The sequence below is a fragment of the Lycium ferocissimum genome, chromosome 9 (assembly GCF_029784015.1).
Source record: "Lycium ferocissimum isolate CSIRO_LF1 chromosome 9, AGI_CSIRO_Lferr_CH_V1, whole genome shotgun sequence".
In the NCBI taxonomy this organism is placed as follows: domain Eukaryota; kingdom Viridiplantae; phylum Streptophyta; class Magnoliopsida; order Solanales; family Solanaceae; genus Lycium; species Lycium ferocissimum.
The window spans coordinates 40,821,174-40,845,383 of record NC_081350.1 but is presented as its reverse complement, the minus strand read 5'-3'; the positions used below and the strand labels follow the sequence as shown (position 1 = coordinate 40,845,383).

General features: G+C 32.9%; 2 protein-coding genes across 2 annotated transcripts; both read left to right on the top strand.

Moving 5' to 3' along the window:
* Positions 1-1,858: 1,858 nt before the first annotated feature.
* LOC132069515 (early nodulin-like protein 14) lies at positions 1,859-3,718 on the top strand. Its single transcript, XM_059462852.1, has 2 exons — positions 1,859-2,126; positions 3,170-3,718. The coding sequence occupies exons 1-2, from the start codon at positions 1,925-1,927 to the stop codon at positions 3,544-3,546; spliced, it is 579 nt and encodes a 192-aa protein (XP_059318835.1). The 5' UTR covers positions 1,859-1,924; the 3' UTR covers positions 3,547-3,718.
* Positions 3,719-12,148: 8,430 nt separating this feature from the next.
* On the top strand, positions 12,149-22,453 carry LOC132030799 (probable cyclic nucleotide-gated ion channel 5). Its single transcript, XM_059420549.1, is given in 9 exon segments — positions 12,149-12,270; positions 14,752-14,838; positions 15,634-15,676; positions 15,679-16,218; positions 16,342-16,554; positions 17,796-18,103; positions 19,102-19,213; positions 20,302-20,538; positions 21,616-22,453. Coding segments are annotated over 8 exon segments (2,208 nt in total). The 5' UTR covers positions 12,149-12,270; positions 14,752-14,779; the 3' UTR covers positions 22,312-22,453.
* Positions 22,454-24,210: the final 1,757 nt, after the last annotated feature.

Below are 24,210 nucleotides of genomic sequence, written 5' to 3'. Positions count from 1 at the left end.
TTAGGGATAAGGCACCATACCCCCCGAACTATCGGTTACCTTTCCCTGGTATTATAAACTTATTTAAAACTTGAATGTTTCTCTGTTACGCTCTCTCTAAAAATTTGAAAATAAATCTAGTCTTCCACATTTAGTTTTAAAAACGGGTTTTCCACATGTTAAGAAAATAATTAATTTTTTCAAAATTTTATAAAAATTCAGCTTTTTTCACATTTTGGCAAGAAAAAACATTTTTTCGGATTTTCTTTAAAAGTGTCCTAAGAAAATGAAATCATGAAAATCAAGATTTTTTAAGACATTTTAAAAAAATAATCAAGTTTTCCATATTTTTAACAAATCCATTTTTCCATATTTAAAAAAAAATCATTTTCGTTTTTTTTTCTTTTTTCAAAAAACGGGTTTTAAAAAAAAAACAAATTTTCAATTTTTTTTTTTTTTAAAAAAAGGGTTTTAAAAATCCTTTTTTTAAAAGAAAATTCAGTTTTTTAATCCATGTTTTTAGTTTTTTTATTTTTTATTTTTTTAAATGGGTTTAAAAAAAAATCAAATTTTCAAATTAAAAAAAAAAAGACGGGTTTTAAAACTATTTTTTTTTAATGAAAATTGTTTTTTTATTTTTATTTTAAAAAAAAATTGACACGTAAGTCGAAAAATTAAAAAAAAAAAAGAAGAAAACAAATAAATACACATGTGGCAAGGAGAGTTTGCTATGTCACTCTCCCACCTAGGAAAACACCCCACCTATAAAACGGTGAGATAACAGTGTGTGTGAATGCAGTCGCGCCTTATCCCTTTCTTTTTATTATGGTATTATTTTGTCTTGAATGCTCGTTAGCTATGCCTTATCTATCCCTGTATTTTCTTTTTCAAGCTGCTTTGTTTATACATTACTTGAGCCGAGGGCCTTACGCGTAAATTGCCTACCTCTATCTTCACGGCGTAAGAGTAGTTTGCATGCCACCTAGGAAAACACACTGGATATGTTGTTGGTGTTGTTTTCTACTGGATCGGTAAAATTAAGCATGTATCGATTGTATTTTTTCTTTATAAATCAAGATGGTTTGCAGCTGATCACAATGAAACATGCATGCATGCACTTTTCTTATTTATGAGCTAAGATTAAACGAAATAATTCACAAATAAAAAGGCTAATGGAATAACCAGTCTGTAAATGGTCAACGCCCTCATATATAAATTAGTCTAAACAATAGTACTCTCATATGTTTTCTTCGACATGTCTCATGATACATTATACATTTTGACCTTCTACATGTTAATTAATACCTATGATAAGGTTTTATAGCAAGAAAAGATATGTCGACTTTAAAAATCATGAGGGTTCTAGTCCTCGCTATATCCTTTATAACTTGACCCTCTCATGTTGATACCTAAAACTATAAAATTTATAGTAAGAGAAAAATATGTTTGTATTATATTTTTCGTTAATGCGAGAATCGAAGCTTGTAGTTTTGTACTTTTATTTACAAAAATACGTTCAATAGTACTGTTCTAACGTAGTTATAATTACACAGCTAAGTTACATTTCAAATATTTCAATAGGTGGAATTTCACCCAAAGTACGTCGGGATTTTTTATTTTTTATTTTTTGTACTTCTTCTAAGACTCATGAAATGAAACGGCTTATCATTTATGCTAATTATTATGGAAAATAAATGACAAAAAATCCACTTAAATATCATATTCAAATTTTCCAAACCTCCCTTTTGGCTTATCATGATCCCCACGTGTCAACTTTTCACAGCCTCAGTCAATCCGAACCTAGACTCCTCAACAAAACCAAAAGCTTATACTTCATAAAAAAAGCCAAAACCCTACGATTCTTTGATCAACTTATATATATAAGTCCTTCTTTGCTATTCATCACTTGTAATTCTCTCTTAAAAAAATCTGCATTTTCTTGAAAATGAGAAAAAGAGTTGTTGCCATGAAAATTTGTGATTATTCTTTATTGGCTTGTCTTGTGGTTACTTTTTTTATAAGTCGTTTTGGTGAAGCAAGAGAGTTTGATGTTGATGGAAAAGAAAATTCATGGAAGATACCTTCTTCACCTGATGAATTTAATAAGTGGGCTGAGAAAACTCGTTTTCAGATTGGAGATTATATTGGTAATTATTTCTATATATTAATATGTCGCTAGATTGTCCATTTTGTATCATTCGTCAGACAGGTTTTTATTGTTTAACAATAGAAGTTATCCGTGCTAACACAATAAAAAATAGTCTATCACTAGTCTATTGCTAAATTGCTCAAAACTAACAACATTTTATATAATCCCTCATGTCCCTTGTTTGATAGAATTATTAGAGATGGATTTTTTATGTTTAGGAACCGAAGTAGTTCGTCGCTAACTCTTGTTTTTACCTTTGTAGTGTTAGTTTTATGTTTCCGAAGGTATTTTCTTGGAAAATGTTGGAAAATACCCCTTTTTATCCAAAAATAGTAGCATAAAACTTGCATTGCATGCATATATATGTTCATTTCATGTTAGTAAGTTGATGTTTTATTTTCTCTGTATTTTTTGGTCTCTTTTTTTTTTTTTTTTTTTTTTTTCAATAGTTGTATTACGATACTTTTTTCGTATTGTTTAATACACCAGTGTTGTAATATTTTAGCTTCGATTCATGATTCATTATATCGCTTTATAAAAATATGATTTAACACGTGATAGCAGAAATTTACTTGCATATCTAACTTAATTAAATCATTTTCTTGAGTAATGAGCCTATTTTAATTATTAGATAAAAAGGGAGCATCGCCTTCACATAGCTAGGGTTCAGGGAAGGACCACACTAAGTGAATGTAACGTAGACAACCTACCCCGATGTAGATATTGTTGACTGATTTCACGGCTCGAACCGTGACCTATAGTTCACAACAACAACGTCAACAACAACATACTTCGTATATTCTCACAAGTGGGGTCTACACAAACCTTACTCCTACCTTTGTGGAGTAGAGAGATTGTTTCCGATAGATCCTCGGCTCAAGAAAATTGAAAAATTGTTTATAGCTAACACGGAGACAATTTAGCCGTTTCTCTAAGTCCGGTCTTATCCGATAAATTCAATATTTCACCCTCCATAAGAAGTTAATTAATTTATCTTTACCCTTCTAATTATCTTGTTGTTTCCCTCATATTTTTTTACAGTTTTGACATATGATCCAAACTCAGACTCAGTACTACAAGTGAATGAAGAAGACTACAACACTTGCAACAAGGCCCAACCCATAAAATCATATCAAGATGGTGAAACCAAGATTTTGCTTGACAATTCAGGCCCATTTTTCTTCATAAGTGGAGCAAATGGACATTGTGAAAATGGCCAAAAACTTGAAGTTAAAGTTTTGTCACCTCAACATAGTTTACCAAAGGATCATTCTCCGGCGTCGGCTCCGGTGGATTCTCCGGTGAAATTCCTCCCTCCGGCACCGTCTCCGGCAAGTGGAAGTGGTGGCCTAAAAGTTGGGATCATTGAAGGGTTCATTGTTATGTTTGCAACTTTTGTTGTTCTTGCATTTATTTAGTCTTAGTTTTAAATTTTAGGTTTTTTTTTTTTTTTTTTAACATGACTTGTTTTTGAAAATTATGTTGGTAGTTGTTTATTATTAGTAGTATTTCTTTTGTGGTTTTTGGTTATCTTTGGCACATTATTGGAGACATTAGCTTTTTGTGCAATCTTGTTTTTTATTTCCAACATTTTAAGTTTTCTGTGCGCTGATTATTGATAAGTTAATTATAAGTAAATCTTTATGATATGTATTGACGTGTAACCTAGTAAAAACGGTATGTAGAATTCTTGCACAAGTTAGAATCCTAAAACAAGAAAAACTTGAGTAAGTCTCGTCTTCAGAGGTTTCGTTATATTGTAATGTTGGCAAGTTTTGTTGTTGCATAGGTTAATTAATTATCTTAGTTTTACATTTTAGGGTTTTTTTAATGAGTCATTTCTGCAAATTATGTTGGTCGTTGTTTACTATCAGTAGTATTTCTTTTGTGGTTTTGTTTATCGTTGCCATATTATTGGAGACATTAGGTTTTTGTTCAATCTTGTCATATTATTGGAGACATTAGCATTACTTTGTTGTTTTTTTGTCATGTTTGGCATATTGGAGACGTTATCAGTCTTGTTATCAAATTTTACGTACACTGATATAAAATATATTTACATATTTTACTTGTAATTAATGTAATTACAAATAAATCACTATGAAAAACATTAAGTGGGGGAAATTCTTTTAAAGGGAAAGAATCCTAAAACAAGAAAGACTTTATCTCTTAGTAAGAGGTAAAGATAAAATTGAACATAAAGATAACATCAAACAAACGATAATGATAAAGATGTGATCTAATTTAATTAATGATAAAGATAAGATTACTCTAAACTATAACAACTTAATCTAATTAGCTAAATACTTTTGGCTATATATGTTTAGCATCACTATAATCTTTTATATTTAACCATGGTTCTCACTTGTATAATTTCTATTTTTACACCATCAGATTAAGAATGAATACTGATAACGTAAAAAATATCAACTAAATTGTGAGTGGTATTTATTATAAGTTAAAAATAGTTAAATCCTTATATATATATATATATATATATATATATATATATATATATATATATATATATATATATATATATATATATATATATATATATATATATATATATATATATATATTGGTTATATTGCTTTTATTTTCAATAAACAAATGTTGGGGGGAGGTAAAAATAACCTTTTTTTTTTTTTCCTTCTTTCTTATCCTTAGTGTGTGGGTTTAATATGTTGCATTCCCCATATCGTAGTGTAAAATCCAGTGAAAAGTACTTTCAAGTTGAAGAATCACAAGAACTCTATGAAAATGGATAAGCCAGATAGGACTCTATCAAATATATTCATATTGCTCTAACTAGCCTACTGCCACTCCATCACAAAAAGGAGAATAGTAAAAGAAAACCAATAATACTTTTTTTTTGTTTCTCACTCTGTGTCCGATATTTACATTAAAGCGTGACTAAATCAGGATTGTGCATTGTAGGGCCCATTAATTGGGGCAGCTTTCCCAACACTATTCTCAGGATTCAAATCTCAACTCTTGTTAAGGATAGAGGGACTCAACCATCTCACCACAACCCATGTTGGTGAAAACCAATAATACAAGTACAATACCAAAAAAAAAAAAAAATCGTTTCATTAAGTGGATAAAAAATTCTCGTATTTGTACACATTCATCTTCTCTTATCTAAGTAAACATTAACTTAGGCACATCCTATAATCTACTAAGTACTATATACCAAACAACTAGCTAGCTAGATGCACTAATATGCAACTAATTAAGCACAAGTTGCTTAATACTTCATGTCATGAAGTTCATGAACAACAAAATAAAGCTTAATTACATCATCAAAAAGGAGAATAGTAAAAGAAAACTAATAATACTTTTTTTTTTGTTTCTCACCCGATGTCCGGTATTTGCATTGGAGCCTAACTAAATCAGGATTGTGCATTGTAGGACCCATTAATTGGGGGCAGCTTTCCCAACATCATTCTTAGGATTCATCTCTCGTTAAGGATAGAGGGACCCAACCATCTTACCACTACCCATGTTGGTGAAAACCAATAATACAAGTACAATACAAAAAAAAAATCTTTTCATTAATTAGATAAAAAATTCTCGTATTTGCACATTCATCTTCTCTTATCTAAGTAAACATTAACTTATGCATGTCTAATGGCGGACCCACTAGCAAATTTTGGGTGCTCCAGCACCCATTGAACTCAATCACGGAGTATATAGCTGCATAGAAAATATAAAGAAAACAGATATAAATAGTTAACAGAGAACCCATGAAGTGATAAGTCTGATAGGTAATTTAGTTAGAGGAGGGTGCTGGAGGCTTTGCTACTAAAGCGTCAAGAGTTCAAATTTCACTAGGAACCTTATTTTTTTTATTTTTTTAATGCTAGATTATTTTTCTTCTCTATTATTATCAAGCACTCCCGAACTCAAAATTCTGGGTCCGCCACTAGGCATATCCTATAATCAACTAAGTACTATATACTAAACAACTAGCTAGCTGGATGCACTAATATGCAACTAATTAAGCACAAGTTGCTTAATACTTAATGTCATGAAGTTCATGAACAACAAAATAAAGCTTAATTACATCATCAACTACTAATCTAGTCTTGTATATACTAATATTGACGAGCAACGTATAAAATAGAACAAATTCAACACTCTTAATCTGGCAATAAAATAGTAGTACAACTCTACCCTCGTTAATATATTTTGTTGACCATTTTGGATGTCCATGTGCCCCCCTGTAGTTATATGCAAAATGTACACTAATAAATCGTTTAAATAACTTGCACCAATCACTATACAAGAAAACAAAGAATTAACCACACTGCTCATATTTTCAGTAAACTCCTTATGGTAAAACTCAATTTGACCAATAATATTAAAAGCCTCAGCAAATCCCATAAGTATTTGTTGTGGAGCTAACCACATAATTTAATAAATAATAAGCAGTGGTTTCAACATGGCTGCTTCCTAGCCAATAAATTTCAACTTAAGGTCATAATGGACTTCAACTTAAGGTCATAATGGGCTTTTCTTTTGTAGTCCTTGCCAGTCTTCAATCTTTTCGTTATATTGTGTTTTATTTTATTATAATTGCAGCATCCATTGTGCTAGCTGCCATTAATTACTGATGCTACTTCATTTTCAATTAGGTCCCGACCGTTAGAAAGATTATCATTTTGTGCAATGTCTAATGGTTTTACAAATTACAGGTATGTGCGAAATTTCCTTTGATGTATTCTTTTGTTCCACCAAATTTTGAGTGGTTTATGACTCTCATCGTCGATCGGCATGAAGTTCCCTTTATCAGATATGTATGGATGTGAAGAGATGAGAATATTATTAGTCCCTTTTATGTTCTTATTGTGTTTGATAATGCTCTAAAGAAGGCAAAAAAATATGGCCATCTCTGTTAGGAACTTAGGTGCAAGTAATATGTATTATCTTTCATCGATTTCCCGAATTTTCTTTTTTGTGGTGGCTCTTTGGGGTTTCTATCCATCCATCCTCGATAATTTCATAATTCAAGAGGACCTAGATAAGGATATTTAAATTTTGCAGAGAAGGATGATTTAAAGTTGTGATTTTGATGAATAGGTAAAGCCGTATTTGTTTAGTCTCAAAGACAAGAGGGTACCAGCCCTTTTCATTGTGAATGGGTTATTTTGCTTGCTACAAAAGAAACAATCTTCCCTGATTTAAAAACTATATTCTGGATCCATGGAAGAAGCAAATATTCTTACCTCTTAAACTACTCTGGTCAAACTTTCATATAAAAGCCTCGCCTACCAAATTAATATGCCATATTCTACATAGATATTCCTCAATTATGATTATTGATATATTCAACTCACTGTATCTGTTAACTCTAAAGAAAAAGAAAATAATTTGAAATTCCTGAAAATACTACTGTTTGGTTCTATTATAGAAGTCCTGCAGCCACAGTATTATCGTAAAAGTTTTTTGTTGAACTGCTGCTATCATTCCTAATGGTAAGTATTTTTTTCTCCCAGGGATATCACCACTGATTTTAAGTTCACTTGAAAATGACTCTCTTTATTTAGATTATTGAACATTAAAAGAAATTTAATCAGGAAAGTTTGACTTTAAGTTGACCTCGACTTGGCTGCTTCTTAGTCTATAAACTTCAACCTAAGGCCATATTGGACCTTTTCGTTACCTATTTAGACATGTCTATCAATTCTGCAATCAAACAACTACGTGTCCTTCGGCCCAAAAACTCAACAAAACGCCGCATCAGTTCTTGGATGCTTCATGACGGCTTTGGCTATTCTTTCCTCAAAGTTTTTCCAAATTCTCTGATAATATTACTGAATTTTGCTTTGCAGGTTTAGATTGTAATGGAGAAAATGTCACAACTACTTATTACTCCATAACTGTACAGGTATTTTTTGCCAAATGCTCCTAAGAAGGAGGCTACAAAGCACAGACAAAATGCGGGAGAAAAACCACACCACCATTTCCAACATGTAAATAGTGTGGCATGTACATATATTTTTCTGATATGTGATGTAAATTATGCAGTCATGGATGTCAACAATATAACACTTGCCAACGGTATAATATTTGCGTGTAAATAATATTTGCTAGTTAGCTACCAAAAAGCGTCCCACCGTTATCACCCCCTAGTTGTAATAGATGCAACTCTATCAAGACTATTGTGCATTATAGCCAAATTCCTTCTCACTTTCTCAATTAGCTCGGCTACAATTAACCATGGACAAATTCGAAAAACCATGTCAATTCCAATTCTTTGCAACAATGTGATCCCACCTTCGATTTTCGTAATTTTTCTGATGGATGACACAATGAGATGGATGTAGATGATAGCCATATTCCTATGATGATCATTGATATAACAGAGAGAGAATCGGCTGGAATTTGAAATTTAGGGTCAAGGTAACGGTTCATTTTTATAGCTTGTGACATCGTAAATGTGCTCTGTCGTGCCATAGTTGTGAAACAAATAATCCCAATTGTCTAAATTGAAATTGTTTTTAGAAGGCATTTTACTTCTTCAATTTGTTGGATATTGCATAGTCTCCAGTTATTTGAACAAGTATCGTCAGTGTTAACTTCATCACTATAGTTGTTTTGTTCAAGGAGTTGAGTGAAAATAATTATAAGAGAGAACTTAGAACATCTAACTTAGAAAATTATTAATTTTGAGGTAGTATGCTAAATTAATATAGAATGAATTTAAGTTATAGTAGTACTCAATGTAATTTAACCAACTCTAGCAGATTACTCACCTTATTACTATTAACATTTAATTTTAAAATTCCATATATATTATTGTTAAATATGTATGTGAGGTATATATCTAAAGTAAAAGGATATTAATGCAAGTTCAAAATGATGAAAGATGATCCTATTTTAGCATATCAGTAGACAAATAAAAGAAAATTTTGGTATCAACTTATTGAAAATCTCAGTAATTACACAATCATTTTACAGATAAACGACTGAAATTACATAGAGCAACAAAAAAAACATGATAGGAAGAATATACTAATATGCTTGAGAGTAGCTTGGTTGTATTTCCTTTTTCGTGTGTATGGCCATCTAAAGTTCCAGGCTACTTAGACATCTTTTGGGCTTGAAAGTCGGATTTGAAGTGCTTCCAAAATCCTTTTCTTCAGTCTGTCGAGTGATGGACCTTGTCATCTCAAGACTGAAAATGATAGATTCCTTTAATTTTAATTTGTCCATTTATTGTGCCGTCCATTATCTTCAGACAATCTTCTTTTACTTCACGTCCATTTCTTGTTTATGTTTTATATAGTTGAAGGTATATTACTAAAATTAAAGAAGTCTGGAATAAAAAATCAGATGAAAAAAAGAAGAAGTTAATCTTGCAAGATTAGATAAGAATTTTAGGTGATAAAATAGTGATATTCTAATGAACAAAGAAGATTTTATTTATAGTGTAAAGTAATTTTTTCAGTCAAATACATTGAATTATATGAATTGATGTCACTACTAGTATGATTGAAATAAATAAGGTTGTTGATTACAGAACATAGTACTTTGTTGACATTTGACTGAGTTGTGTCAGTCAAAGACATTAAATATGTTTAAGACCGCTGTCATAAAGTTAATCAAAGTTCTCCCTTAAAGGCGAATTTTATATTCCAAATTCTTGAAGTTTCCGTCCGGTCCTAGAGTTTCCCGCTAAATTTACTTAAGACGACTATCGAGTTTGAAACCTGCCGCTTTTAGTAGCAAAAACTCTGTTTGGCAGAGTTTGTATGCAAAACTTTGCCTGAAGGTAGAGCTTTCCTGCAAAACTTTACCTTAAGGCAGCCAACAAACTTTTGACCTAAATACAGAACTTAGAAATACACTAATCATATTAGAGAAACTTGTTCATTAATCATAACAAAGATACACTAATCATTTTAGAGAAACTAATGATAGGAAGAATATACTAATATGCTTGAGAGTAGCTTGGTTGTATTTCCTTTTTTTTTTTTCGTGTGTCTAGCCATCTTAAGTTCCAGGCTACTTAGACGTCTTCTGGACTTGAAAATCGGATTTAAACTTTGAAGTGCTTCCAAAATCCTTTTCTTCAGTCTGTCAAGTGATGGACCTCGTCATCTCAAGACTGAAAATGATAGATTCCTTTAATTTTAATTTGTCCATTTATTGTGTCGTTCATTATCTTCAGACAATCTTCTTTTACTTTACATCCATTTCATCTTTATGTTTATATATGTAGTCGAAGGTATAAGCCAATCAAAGTTCACACCATCTTGTCCGCTTTCAATTGATGACCGGCTATTATACAAGTGTTAACCTAAGTTCCTGCACAGGATTCGATTCGGCTCCCGTAACGTAGGTGAGTGTCTGATACTTATAATGGGATTAAATTCGAATTCTTAAAAATTCTTCATTAAGGATAAAATACTCGTTAACAAAAACGATTCCATACCCGACAAGGCTCGAATGAGTAAAACTAACTTCATATATAAAAGAAAAAAGAATTAAGAAAGTGACCACTTTTTCCAGTCAACCCATGTGACTGAGTCTCTGCTCACCGACGACAATGTAAGGAGAAAGTGATTGGTCAATGTGAGAACTTAGAGAAAATTATTGAAATTGTTGCTAACATTTAATCATTCAAAAACAAATTATAAGATGAGAAAAATTTATACGAAAAAAGTAAAGAATATTAAAAATGAGTATAAATTTTAATCATTAAAAATAATTTATAAGATTCGAAATGCTTATACCAAAAGAATAAAAAAGATGTGGTATCAAAGTTCAAGCTGGATAAATTAATTTTCGAAATTTTATGAAATCAAGTTTCAATTAAGTTTTGAAATCTCATTGATAAAAATAGTATAAGTGTGCATGTCTAGTAGTATGAAGATATTTGTAATATTTCATTTACTCAAAATTTATCCATATTTATACTAATAATTGAATACTCTTTTCACTTTATATTTACTCCCTCCGATCGATGTGACTCATGTTTCCATTTACACGCCCCCTAATAATATTAACCAAAAAAGGATCATTCTACTAAATACTCTTATTTATTATTTGATTTCAATTCATGGTATTATTTTTCAGCACATTAATCTCTCTCCATATTTAAAGTAAGAATAAAGGTGGAAAATTATTACTAATTCTATCTTGATTTTCTAAAATAAAAAATATTTTTGAACTAATTATTTTTAGTAACTTTGACAACTAAAATGGACCAGAAAAAGTATACAAGAGAAGTATTAATCAGGCACAATTTTTTATTTTTTTTAAAAAAAGGTCAACTTTTGGCTCAGACCAAAGTATTCTTGGAATTTTTAGTGTTAAATATACTATTCCCTTTATTCCTTTTTAATCTTTTTTTTTCTTAAATTTTGTATCAACTAAATATTTTGTCACATATACTCCTATGACATTTCGTGGCAATAAGAACATACTTCCTCAGTCCATTTTTACTCGTTTAATTTAAAAAAATCACAAGATAATTTATCATTTCATACCTATTTTATTCTTATTATTAATTATTAAGTTGGAAACTTTAATAAATTATCGGCGGTTGCAGAACTTTTAAAGTATATTTGATTTATAATAACTAGGGGTGATATAATAAAATTTTCATTTCATTTATTGCTTCTTACAGGGGTGCCAAGTCAAACACGAACAAGTAAAAAATGGACGAAAATAGTATTATCAAGAGCAAAATCAAAAGGTCCCTTCGCGGACATTCGATAAAATTAGAACGATACAGAGCAAAATCAAAAGTAAATTTTAAAAAATAAACATAAAAATATGCTATTGAAAGAATAAAAAGTGAAAAATGAAAAAAAAAAAAAAAAAAACCTCTTAGGAAAAAGTGGGGTCTTTTTTTGGTTGGGGGGTGGGGTAGGTGGGAAGCTGCATTTCTTGTCTGAACTTGGTGGTCTATTTCATTACATTAACCTATGCTCTTCTGTTCCTCACTTTTGACTTCTCATTTTAGTGCTTTACATTTCATATTTGTATCTTCACAATTATTTTTTTGACTATCTTTGCTTTCACACCCACCCCCCCTCCACTCCCCACCCCACCCCTTAACTTTTTTCTTTCATTTTTCTCTGTTCTTTTGCACCTTAGTTGATGGATTAACCTTAAAGACTTCAACTGTAAGTACCTTTTCTTGATCTATTCTTCTCATGTGTATCTCTAATTTGTAAAGAAACTCATTAAATTAGCAATATTATTAAGTTTTTTTTTTTTTTTTTTTTGAGTCTTGATTAGTTTGCTGCTGAAGTTATCAATAAAGAGTCAATCTTTATAGCTGAAGTGATAAAAAGGGTCAATCTTTATTGTTTTTAATTTTATGGGGTTTGTGCCTTCTATATACCTTGCAGTGGATATTGATTAAATTAGCAATATAATTAAGTTTTCTGTTTTTTTTTTTTTTTTGGTCTTGATTAGTTTACTTGTTATGCTATCATCTGTTTTTGTTGTATAGAATTGCTTGTATACAAATTTACAGAGGGGTCAATAAAGGTTCAATCTTAATTGGTTAAACTAAATAGGGTTTGTCTCTTTTTTGCTTATATAATTAAACTTTCTGTTTCTTTCTGTTTTATTTGAGTCTTGATTAGTTTGGTTGTTATGCTATTATCTGTTTTTTGTTGTCTGAAATTGCTTATATACAAATTTACAGCTGAGGGGGTCAATAAAAATTCAATCTTTATTGGTTAAAATGGGGTTTGTGCCTTCTGTATATCTTCACTTTGTAAAGAAATTTATTAAATTATCAAAATAATTAAGTTTTCTTGGTTTTTTTCTTCTCTTGTTTGAGTCTTGATTAGCTTGCTTGTTATTCTGTCATATGTTTTTGTAGTTTGAAATTGCTTACATATAAGTTTACAGCTGAAGTGATCAATAAAGAGTAAATATTTTTACAAATTTATAGCTGAAAGTGGTCAAAAAGGGTTAATCTTTATTGGTTAAAATGGGGTTTGTGCCTTCTATATATCTTCACTTTGTAAAGAAATTCATTAAATTAGCAATATAATTAAGTTTTTTTGGGTTTTTTCTTCTCTTTTTGAGTCTTGATTAGTTTGCTTGTTATGCTATCATCTGTTTTTGTTGTCTGAATTGCTTATATACAAATTTACAGCTGAAGTGGTCAATAGAAAGTCAATCTTTATTGGTTAAATTTATGGGTTTTGTCTCTTTTTTGCTTATATACAAATTTATAGAGATTATTCCTGTGTTTTTCTATCTTTTTTTGACTTTTCTGATTAGTTAAATGAGTCTTGATTTGTTTGCTTGTTATGCTATCATCTGTTTTTGTTGTCTGAATTGCTGATATACAAAATTACAGTTGAAATGGTCAATAAAGAGTCAATCTTTATTGGTTAAAATTTATGGGGTTTGTGCCTTCTTATGTCTTCACTTCCTAAGATTATTCATTAAATTAGCAAACAGAATTTATTTATTTTTTTCCTTTTTTTTTTTTTTGGCGAGTCTTCACTAGTTTGCTGGTTATGGTATAGTCTGTTTTTGTTGTCTGAATTATTTCTGTCAATTCATATACAAGTTTGCAGTTGAAATGGTTAATAAAGCGTCAATCTTTATTGGTTAAAAATTTATGGGGTTTGTGCTTTCTGACTTGGAAATTAAAATAGCTCAAGTCATTCAAAGGGAGGATGATATTGGAACGTAACTACTATGTAGTAATTGGTTTTTTCCGATTATCAGTCCACGTACATGTCAATATTTCAGAAGCCATTTGGAGCATTTCTAGATAAAAAAAAGAGGAAGACATGGTCAGTGGGGTTTGGGAGGGGTTGGTGTGGGGAGGGGGGGGGGTTTAGTAGGGTACATGTTAGAAAATTGGAACCACTTGTTCCAGCGGTGCTCTGACTATGTAGAATTCAGGTTTACATAATTTCCAAAACTAGCCGAGGCTAAATCCTAGGACTTGTGCAAAACCTAGGCTAAAAACATTAGCTTACAGCTTTCAAACTGTCCTCCAGTAGGAGTGAAGTTCTTATATATCAGCTAGCTTAAGGGATTGATCTCATGTAGCTTCTGCATCAACTGCAGAAATATACCGAGCAAGACATCTTGGGAAGATTCGGGAATTGTATCTTCTAGATTTCCCTCCTCGCTCTAACTCGGCCACAAGAGAGAGGATCTTCTAGGTAGATATGTTACAGAAAAGCTTTATTGAAAGGTCCGTTTTTAACTTGCGCATTGGTGGTTAAAAGTGACTAATTAGAATCTTTTTAGCACCGTTGTCATTTTTGAAAGCACTTAAGACTTGCTTAAACAAGTAGGATCTGCAACTTTCAAAATTCAATTTATTCAAGTTGCCTTCTTCACTTTCCTGAACTTATTTTAACTTTGAGTTTTTCCTTTCTCTTTCATGTTAGAAAAGAACATCGAAATTGTTATTGAAGTAGCTCAATATATGATGCTCCTTTCGTGGTTCCATTCTGGAAATAAAGTTGCTTTATTGCAAGTATAGAAAGATGTAAAAATGGCAAGGCGCTTGCTCTAAGCAAGAAGAATTGATGACAATGTTTGTCCTTCGTGGCCAAATTTGAGTAAAGTTATAGATTGGACTTCAAATCTTCAACTTAGATTGTTTTGCTTTATTGCAGTTACTATATATGTATTTGACTGTTCAAAATGTTTGATTGTGGTTCCAAGTCCCAAGATCTGCATGGGCAGCAAAAAAAGTTTGTGAGGTACTAAAACATCTTTTATTAATGTTAGTAAGCTTTATTTCAGTCCACTTCTTTCCACATATAGTTTGGGGGTTATATGTTCCTATATATTTGAGGTTGTTGGTCCTTAATGTGAAATCAAGGGTAAATTTATGAAACTGAGGTGCTTGATTTGTAATATGAAATGGCAGTCGGAGCTGTGGGCTAAATACTGTCTGTTGCGCAATGAGCTGTTGAAAATTCTGTGGTAAATCAATGCATTTTAAGTCTTTCCCATAGATTACATCTTACCCTCGCCGTCTTTGAAGATTTTTTCTACACTCTTTTAGTTGGACTAGACATTTTTCTATTAGTTAATGATAACACATAAGATGTTAGGGGTACATAAGATGTTAGGGGTTGTTTGGTTGTTGGTTAGAGTTATGCAGGTATTAGTTATTTCATCTTCGACCTTGCATAAAATAATATATAAAATAATACGTAGATTACCTCATAACTTGTATATGTATTAGTTATGCGGGATTGTAAACTGGTAACCAAACACCGTATTTGATGTGCTGAATTTTATACATAGCAGCTAAAATACTACCAAACACGGTCTTAGTTATGCTGGTTTTAATACATGAATAATTACTCCTTAACCAGCAACCAAACGACCCCTCACTGTTTACCGTTTTAAGCAATTTATGACTGATGGACAAGGAGGCTCGACATCAACAATGTTATTATGGCCATTTGTTGAGTCACTGATGATTTCTTTGAGTATCTCTACCTTCCCTTTGGCAGCTAATACTGCTTCTTCACATTTTCTTTTAGGTTGGATTACTTGGACTGCGGACTAACGTCAGTGTCAGCATCATAGCAGTAAATAAATGTGGCTTCATCATGGAAGCTTTAAGACGCAATGGCCATGCAACTAGCAGCCCGTCAAGGTCTTTTAAGAGAGGAATGAGAAAAGGATCTGAAGGACTCAAGTCTATTGGTCGAACACTCGGTTTTGGTGTCTCTAAGGCAGTATTTCCTGAAGATCTAAAAGTTTCAGAGAAGAAGATTTTTGATCCTCAAGATAAATTCCTTCTCTTGTGGAATAAACTGTTTGTTATATCATGCATTCTGGCCGTGTCTGTGGATCCACTGTTTTTCTACCTTCCAGTTTTCGATAACACGTCAAATTGCCTTCAGATTGATCGAAAGCTAGCTGTGATTGCCACAACGCTTCGTACCGTTGTTGATGCTTTTTATCTTATTCACATGGCACTTCAGTTTCGTACAGCTTATATTGCACCATCATCTCGAGTTTTTGGAAGGGGTGAACTTGTGATAGATCCTGGACAGATTGCTAAAAGATACTTGCGATCCTATTTTATCATCGATCTTCTTGCTGTGGTTCCCTTGCCTCAGGTTTATAAAAAATGCTTTATATTTCTTTGGTGTCTCATTAAATCGCAACGTTATTTCCTTTAGTAAACTACCATGGCTTTTATAGTCATTGGCCTTATATGTACTTACAATGGATCTATGCAGATTGTAGCTGGGAGATTCCTGCAGAGAGCGACGGGTTCTGATGTACTGGCTACCAAACAAGCTTTGCTCTATATCATTTTGCTTCAGTATATCCCCAGATTTGTCCGAGTTATACCCTTAACTTCGGAATTGAAAAGAACTACTGGTGTCTTCGCTGAAACTGCATGGGCTGGTGCTGCATCCTATTTGCTGTTGTACATGCTTGCTAGTCACGTAAGCTACTTATTAAGTTGTCGAAGTGTTTGCTATCAGCTCTTCTGCTAAGATTACCTATTCATTGTGTTGTTTTAAAATGTTACCCTCTGTCCCAATTTATGTGACACTCTTTCCTTTCACACTCTTTCCTTTTTTGTCAATCCCAAAAAGAATGATACCTTTCTATATTTAGTAACAATATAATTTTACACTTCCCATTTTACCCTTAATGAGAATGATTTATAGCCACGAATATCTATGGCTTATTCCAGACTACAAGTTTCAAAAATCTTCCTTTCATTCTTACATCCCATACCCAATTAAACACCTTCACATAAATTGGGACGGAGGGAATACTTGTTTTGTGTTTTTGTGTTGGTTTATGAGGGAAAATCTTTGTTAATATGCAATCTGTGTAAATAGCATCTTCCTTGTCTTAGATGTAGCTAAAACCACATGTGTAAAGTAAAATTAATTTGTAACTGAAGCAATTAATTACAAATTGGTGGAAAACTTTTTAACAACTATATCTGCTGTATTGAATTAAAAGAAATGCAGCGTGCTATCTGTTTTCTGATTCAATTGCCGGTATACAGAGTTTGTTGTCTCATTTTCTAATTAGAATAGATTGTTTACTTGTTCTGCAAAGCATATGCAAATTAGATGTTTTTTCTCTAAGTTGGAATTTTGGATTGTTCATCTTTACAAAACCATCTGCAAAGGTTCTTTTGAGGTGGAATTTTGGACTCTTTACTGCCAAGTCTTAATGTCTTCTTTAGATTGTAAGCCAAATAAGCACATACTTGTCAATTTGGTTAACATCCATTTAACTTGTTCAACCTTTTTACCTTTCACGTATTTGTTAAAGACATAAATAAACAAATAAAAGTGCACTCTCTCTCATAGCTTAAGCTTTTAGATAAAGATGTCACACACTTCAATATGGTATCAGAGCAGGCAGAGGTACTGGGTTCGAATCTCACCGCCACCATTATCAAAAATTTGCACGTGCTTGGCTCGTGAAAAAGAATCGGGCCCTCACATGAGAGGGCGTGTTAAAGACATAATTAAACAAATAAAAGCTTGTTCTCTCTAACAGTTTAAGCTTTTAGATGAGATGGTCACACACTTTAACTATATTATTTCTCAATACATTGTTGGGCTTCTCTTTGAGGTCTTAGGTTCACATCTATAACAATGCTCTTCCTTCTCCTTGAAAAACAAACTTCCTTACTTCCATTATTGTTTTTTCTTATCAGATAGTTGGCTCCTTTTGGTATTTGCTTTCTGTAGAACGCTATGATACATGCTGGGAAAGTGCTTGTAAACATAATACAACATGCAAGACCGATTTCTTGTACTGTGGCAATCAAGACATGACAGGGTATAATGCTTGGAGCATTATCAGCGAATCAGTTTTAAATGAAGCATGCCCTTTTGGAGATGATGACAATCCACCATTTGATTTTGGAATTTTTAAGCAGGCTTTGTCATCTGGCATAGTTTTCTCGATGAAGTTCGTGACCAAATATTGCTACTGTTTGTGGTGGGGACTCCAGAATTTAAGGTGACTCTTCTTTTACGCTCAGTTAACATTCTTCTGATCTCCTCACGTTACTCTCTACGCCTAGGGAATGAAAACAAAGCAAAAACTATAGTTGATTATCCATCACATTGCTGCTAAATCGTTTTGTTGTTTGAAGTATACATTTATGATTAAATACTTCATTGTAGTTTACCATGTGCTAAACTATATTTAGGTTAAACATTACTCAAAAGATTATAGGGTTCTGTGGGAGTTATAGGGGAGATATAAGACAAGTGACCCAGTACTTTAATCTAGTGGTAAGAACGCAACTTGTGATGTGTGAATTAGGTGCATGTCACAGGTTCGAATCATACCACAGAGAAAAACATGGTATTTAAGTGGAGAAGGGGTGAGGGATGGACTCATATCCATCAAGTTTCGAACTGTGCACCAATAGCCTTCAGAGATTTGTCGGTTATAGAAAAAAAAGTCAAGTGCCTAATTCAATTGTTCCAGACTTCTAGTGAAATGCTTTTTCCGGTTGAATACGAGGAGAGCAGGGAATTTCTTGCTAATCAGGCGCTATAATCTTATTATAATGATTATTATTATGGCAGTTTTTTTTGGTTCATGTTGTCTTTTAAAATTGGTTTGATGGAAGGGTAGTGTTTCCCTGTTCCCGAATCCGGACAGCCTATAATTAAATGTGAACAAGATTGTAGGGTTCTATGGGAGTTACAGAGTCTGTAAGACAAGTACCTAAGTGAATGTTTTCCAGTGTTATATGCTTCTTTTTCTTCATATTGTCTATTCACTAAGGTTATACCAATACTATTGGTAGGATTTTCTTTTAGTTTTGGCTCCCTACCCAGAGGAGTGAAGAAGAAGAAAAGAAGTGACTAGACTAGAGTTCGGGAAACTAATTAAATGAATATTTACATTATTTTGCCTTTTAAATTCTATTGTACATTAATTGGTAAGACCTTAGGTAAACTTGTAATGATGGCATTTCTATTTTTTGTGTTTTGCTTGTGCAGTACCCTTGGACAGGGACTTCAAACTAGCACATTTCCAGGGGAGTCTTTATTCTCAATTGCACTAGCAATACTCGGGCTCATTCTCTTTGCACTGTTGATTGGTAACATGCAGGTAATGACCGATTGTGAGTAATGTAGCTTCCGGGCTGACATATCTTATAGAGACTTTTCTCGTCATTTTGTTGCTGAACAGAAAATTGTGTAAAAACAGTGATCAGAATGATCAATTGCACGTGGAGCTTAGTGTTAAGCTCAGAAAAGTGCAGATTATGTATTTGCGGGTTTCTGGCCCCACTTGCAGGGATAGATAGAGCAAATTTGGCTCACCAAAATATTTGATATGATACTTTGGGCTCGATGAGAATTGAGTACTTTTAAGACATTTTACATTTAAGATAACGCACTTAGTGACTTCTATAGAGGTTTACGATCTTAAGCTATGCCTTTGTTACTGAAAAGTACCATAGTGGAGTACCATGTCCATATAGATCTTTGTTGGATACTTCTGACATGACGTTTTTAAAATACTACAAACCTGTTTGGACATGAAATTTCTTTCCTTTTTTTTCAATAAGAGAAATTTCTTAGCAGTGTTTGGTTATCATTGGATTGATATTTTGAATTGTTTCTTAAAACGAGTTTCAAATTTGAAAATTTTTGTTTTGACCAGTTTTCCAAGTGAAACTTTTTTCCGCTCACAAAATTCCTACATTTTTAAATTTAAATGCATGTCCAAACACTACAACTTCCATATACCTTTTTTCAACTTTTTTTTTTTTTTTTCAAATATCACATTTTTTTATGTCCAAACACCTATTAAGAGTTTTATACTTTGAGATGTTGCTGTTGTTTATTCTTCTTTTGGCTCCCATCTCTTGTTTCTTCCAAAATGATACCAAAAAGAAAGTTTCTTTAAGGAAAGTAAGCTCTCAAGAAAAGAAATTCTGAACAAGACGCCAAGCCAAAGGATGGAATTTCAGATTACTAGCACTATCATATCTGCATAATGTACTCCTTTGGTTTGATCAAATCTGACTCATATGAAAATTACATACAGCTTCAAATCTGTTGTTCAACAAGGTGTTTTTTTTTTTTTTTTTTTAAATAATGATTGTCAATTTCTTTGAAGTGTTTCTGATAATGGCATTTGTATCCATGGGAAATTTGTATACTCAAGAGTTTGGTATTTTGCTATCACAGACATACCTTCAGTCTCTTACTATTCGACTTGAGGAGATGAGAGTTAGAAGGCGCGACTCGGAACAGTGGATGCATCATCGATTGCTTCCACAAGATCTCCGAGAACGGGTTAGGGGCTATGATCAGTACAAGTGGCAAGAAACACGTGGAGTGGATGAAGAAAATATAGTTCAGAATTTGCCCAAGGATCTCAGGAGAGATATTAAGCGTCATCTTTGTCTCGCTCTAGTGAAGAGGGTAACTAAATTATATATTCTGCTTCTGTTATATTTGTTTCTCCCACCTTGAATCAACTAGTCTCATACTCCCTCTGTCCCAATTTATGTGAAGGTGTCTAAAATAAGCCATTGATATTGTGTAGTAATGAATCATCTCATTAAGAGTAAAAGTTGGAAGTTTTTTAAAGTTAAAGTCATTTTGTGCTTAAAATAAGCTAAAAATAATTGGACTTTTAACTTAGTTTATCTAAAGATAGAAAACAGCTTAAAGGTGTCAACTTATTCTTTCTTTTAAGGCCAATCCAAACTAAAAAAACGGAAGTTTGAGAGTGTCACATAATTTTCTTTCTTTTAGGAGCGACTAAAAAGGAAAGAGTGTCACATAATTTGGGACAGAGAGAGTATTATGTTGCTTAGACCCTCTAAAAATGTCGTTGCACCTGTGTCTGGACCTCCAAAAATACATAGCTTTTGGAGGATCCGACACACACACTTGGCTTTATTTCAAAAGAATCCGAGCAACATAGGTCTCATAGTGGTCATGGTAGTACAGTTCTTCAATAATACGGAGGCCGCATCATGATAAATACATCCGTCCTTTCTATAGAAAGATCTCTGGGCATATGCTCTGCTTTCATCCAAAAAAAATTGATTATGATGCAGTATTCTTCTAGTCTTAATAGTGTCCCTTCTTTTATTTCATGTTTTCCTAGTTTCTTGCTAGATTCCAATGGTACAATGGAGGTAATGAAAACGCTCCCTCCACAATCCAAGCATGCTTCTAAAGTGAGCGACTGAGCATTCATTTTTTGAATAGAGTAATACCATTCTACTCATGGGCGGAGCTGGAGGGGCGATGAACCCCCTTTGAGGGAAAATCACACTGTATATACATAGTCAAAATTATTTTTTATGTATATATAATAGATGTTGAATCCCTTTGACTTCTCTGCATGTTCACTTTTTCATCTTTTGAATACCTTTAGTGAAAATCCTGGCTCCGCTATTGATTATACTCTTGCTTGTTAAGAGCTTGTTACGGTATTGGCTTTTGCTTAGTTTTGTTTTTACTAATATACCTTTTATTGATATTCAGGTGCCTTTATTTGCAAATATGGAGGAGAGATTGCTCGACGCAATTTGCGAGCGTCTAAAACCATGTTTGTACATCGAGAACACTTACCTTGTTCGAGAAGGAGATCCAGTGGATGAAATGCTCTTTGTCATACGTGGTCGCCTTGAGAGTGTGACAACCGATGGTGGGAGAAGCGGTTTCTTCAACCGCAGTTTGTTAAAAGAATCCGACTTTTGTGGAGAAGAACTTCTTACTTGGGCGCTAGACCCGAAATCAGGTTCTAACCTCCCGTCTTCTACTCGTACGGTGAAAGCTCTAACGGAAGTAGAGGCTTTTGCTCTAATCGCAGACGAGTTGAAATTCGTCGCTAGTCAGTTCAGAAAGCTTCATAGTCGACAAGTTCAACACACGTTCCGTTTCTACTCGCAACACTGGAGGACTTGGGCTGCTTGTTTTATCCAAGCAGCATGGAGGCGTTTCACGAAAAGGAAACTTATGGAACTTCAAAGAAAAGAAGAAGAAATAGCAGAAGCATTGGCGGGGGCCAGTAGCAACTCGGGTGGAGCTTCTTTTAGTATTGGCGCGACGTTCTTGGCATCGAGATTTGCAGCTAACGCTCTCCGAGGCGTTCACAGGAATCGAAATCTTAAGAGTGCTAGGGAGCTGATGAAGCTGCAAAAGCCTCCAGAGCCTGATTTTAGTGAAGATACTGAGTGAATTTTGTATGCCTTTTGCTTGACTTGCTCAATCTTTTGAGCTTTGCAAGGGCTTGATGTATAATTCATGTTTAGTCTTATTGCTACATACTTTTGTAGCTTTAATTTTAATACACTGATTGTGTAAATAAACTTTTTCGCTTAACAGGTTGCCTAAAAGATAACTACAGGTAGCTGCCCGTAACAAGTGGAAGATAAGGCATTTAATCTATTACTACTCTCTCCGTTCACTTTTATTTGTCCACTTTTCACTTTGCATGCCCCTTGAGAATTAATGAAGGAAGTATATATTTTATCATAATATTTATATTAATTGGTGTACAGTCTCAACCGACTAATTGATTTGAAAATGAGTAATTAATATTAAGGATTAAAAAAAAAAAATAAGTTTGTCTTTCTCTTGATATGTTAAAGTGGATAAGTGAAAGTGAAAATTTATTTTTAGTATAGTGGAAAGTGGATAAGTGAAAGTGAAAATTTATTTTTAGTATAGTGGACAAGTAAAAGTGAACGGGGGAGTACAATTAACTAATGGTTATATTGATGGATAAATTTTTCAATTTTGAAATCAGACCTGATATTAATGTGGGTATACCGTTTCCAGAGTGGGGTCCATAGTTCAAGTAAATGCCATGAAGTAAATAGCTGGTGCGCTAAGATTACAGGTAGCACAACTCACAAAATTACACCTACAGTGTAAAAATTCTCCTTTTAAAAGTTTATTCTTTTGTTATTCACCCGGTATCCATATTGGGGCCGATTGATCCAAATTAGTGCCGGAAAACCTTACATTAGGGTAAAGGTTTCCCCATGAGAGGAGTCCTTTCTAAAATTAAACATCATTAGATTGTTGAATTAAAAATCATAAAGCCATGGTAAGTATTATTCATCATTGTCTATAAGGTAGCAGGGCTGACATTTTCACTAAGGTGATTCAAAGTATAAATAAAAAACACACGAAAAATCAAGGAATTTAACATCTATCATATGTAAATAAAGAAAAAAGTGACTTTATATATATGGTAATTTCATCATTCATGAGAATAAAAATAATTTTGCTTGCTAAGAGATGATGTAGTACAACGATTACAACTTGCTAGAATATGACTTCATCGGTTTGAAAAATGACTTTCATCGTACCAAACACACAATCCTTATCACAAAATTGCATCCTTGGCCACATTGGACTTACAACACAATGCTTTATATTTATACTAATGTTGTTCGGACTCTCAAAATAATGATAGGTGGGTGTCAAATCCACCAAAAGTAGTATATCTTTTGAGAATTCGACACAAACACAAATAATATTTTTGAAAAGTCCGAGCAAACTTCCTTTTATTTTCATGAATGTATTTGCCATAACTATTAACTTGTAAAGAAACAGAGATCACAATTTCATTTTTCAGCATAAAAGGACACGTTGACCGATTGAAAGTTCTAATATAATAAAATCTGAGTCTCTCAGTCAGATCTTACTGATGCACTTGTAAAACAGATAATAAAACTTTCATTCCATAAGAAAAAGTGACACTTTAAGACAACAATCAAGAAGAAAAGAAAGCAGCCACAGTATACTCCAATCTTGTCTATGAAGATCAAAGCCCCTACTATTGCTTTTTTCTTTTCCATCACTTTCACCCCCAAATTTATTCATAAAACTTGATACTTTTTTTCACTCAAACATCAAGAGTCCCTTGAGATTATAACTCCCTCATATGTTTAGCCATCAAATGATGATGCAAATCTTGACTGGCTCTAATTTGTAGAGTTTTTCAGCACCCATTCCACCATGGTTGAAACACCAAAACCTGTGGCGTTTTTCTTCTTATCGCTCCAGACGGGACCAGCTAAGTCGATATGCATCCATTGGACCTTCTCGTCAACAAACTGCAAAACA

Excerpts from the sequence above, each read along its gene's own strand:
- LOC132069515 (XM_059462852.1), top strand. The coding sequence starts at position 1,925 with ATGAGAAAAAGAGTTGTTGCCATGAAAATTTGTGATTATTCTTTATTG. Across the intron at positions 2,127-3,169 it reads TCAGATTGGAGATTATATTG|TTTTGACATATGATCCAAAC; the intron begins GTAATTATTTCT and ends ATTTTTTTACAG.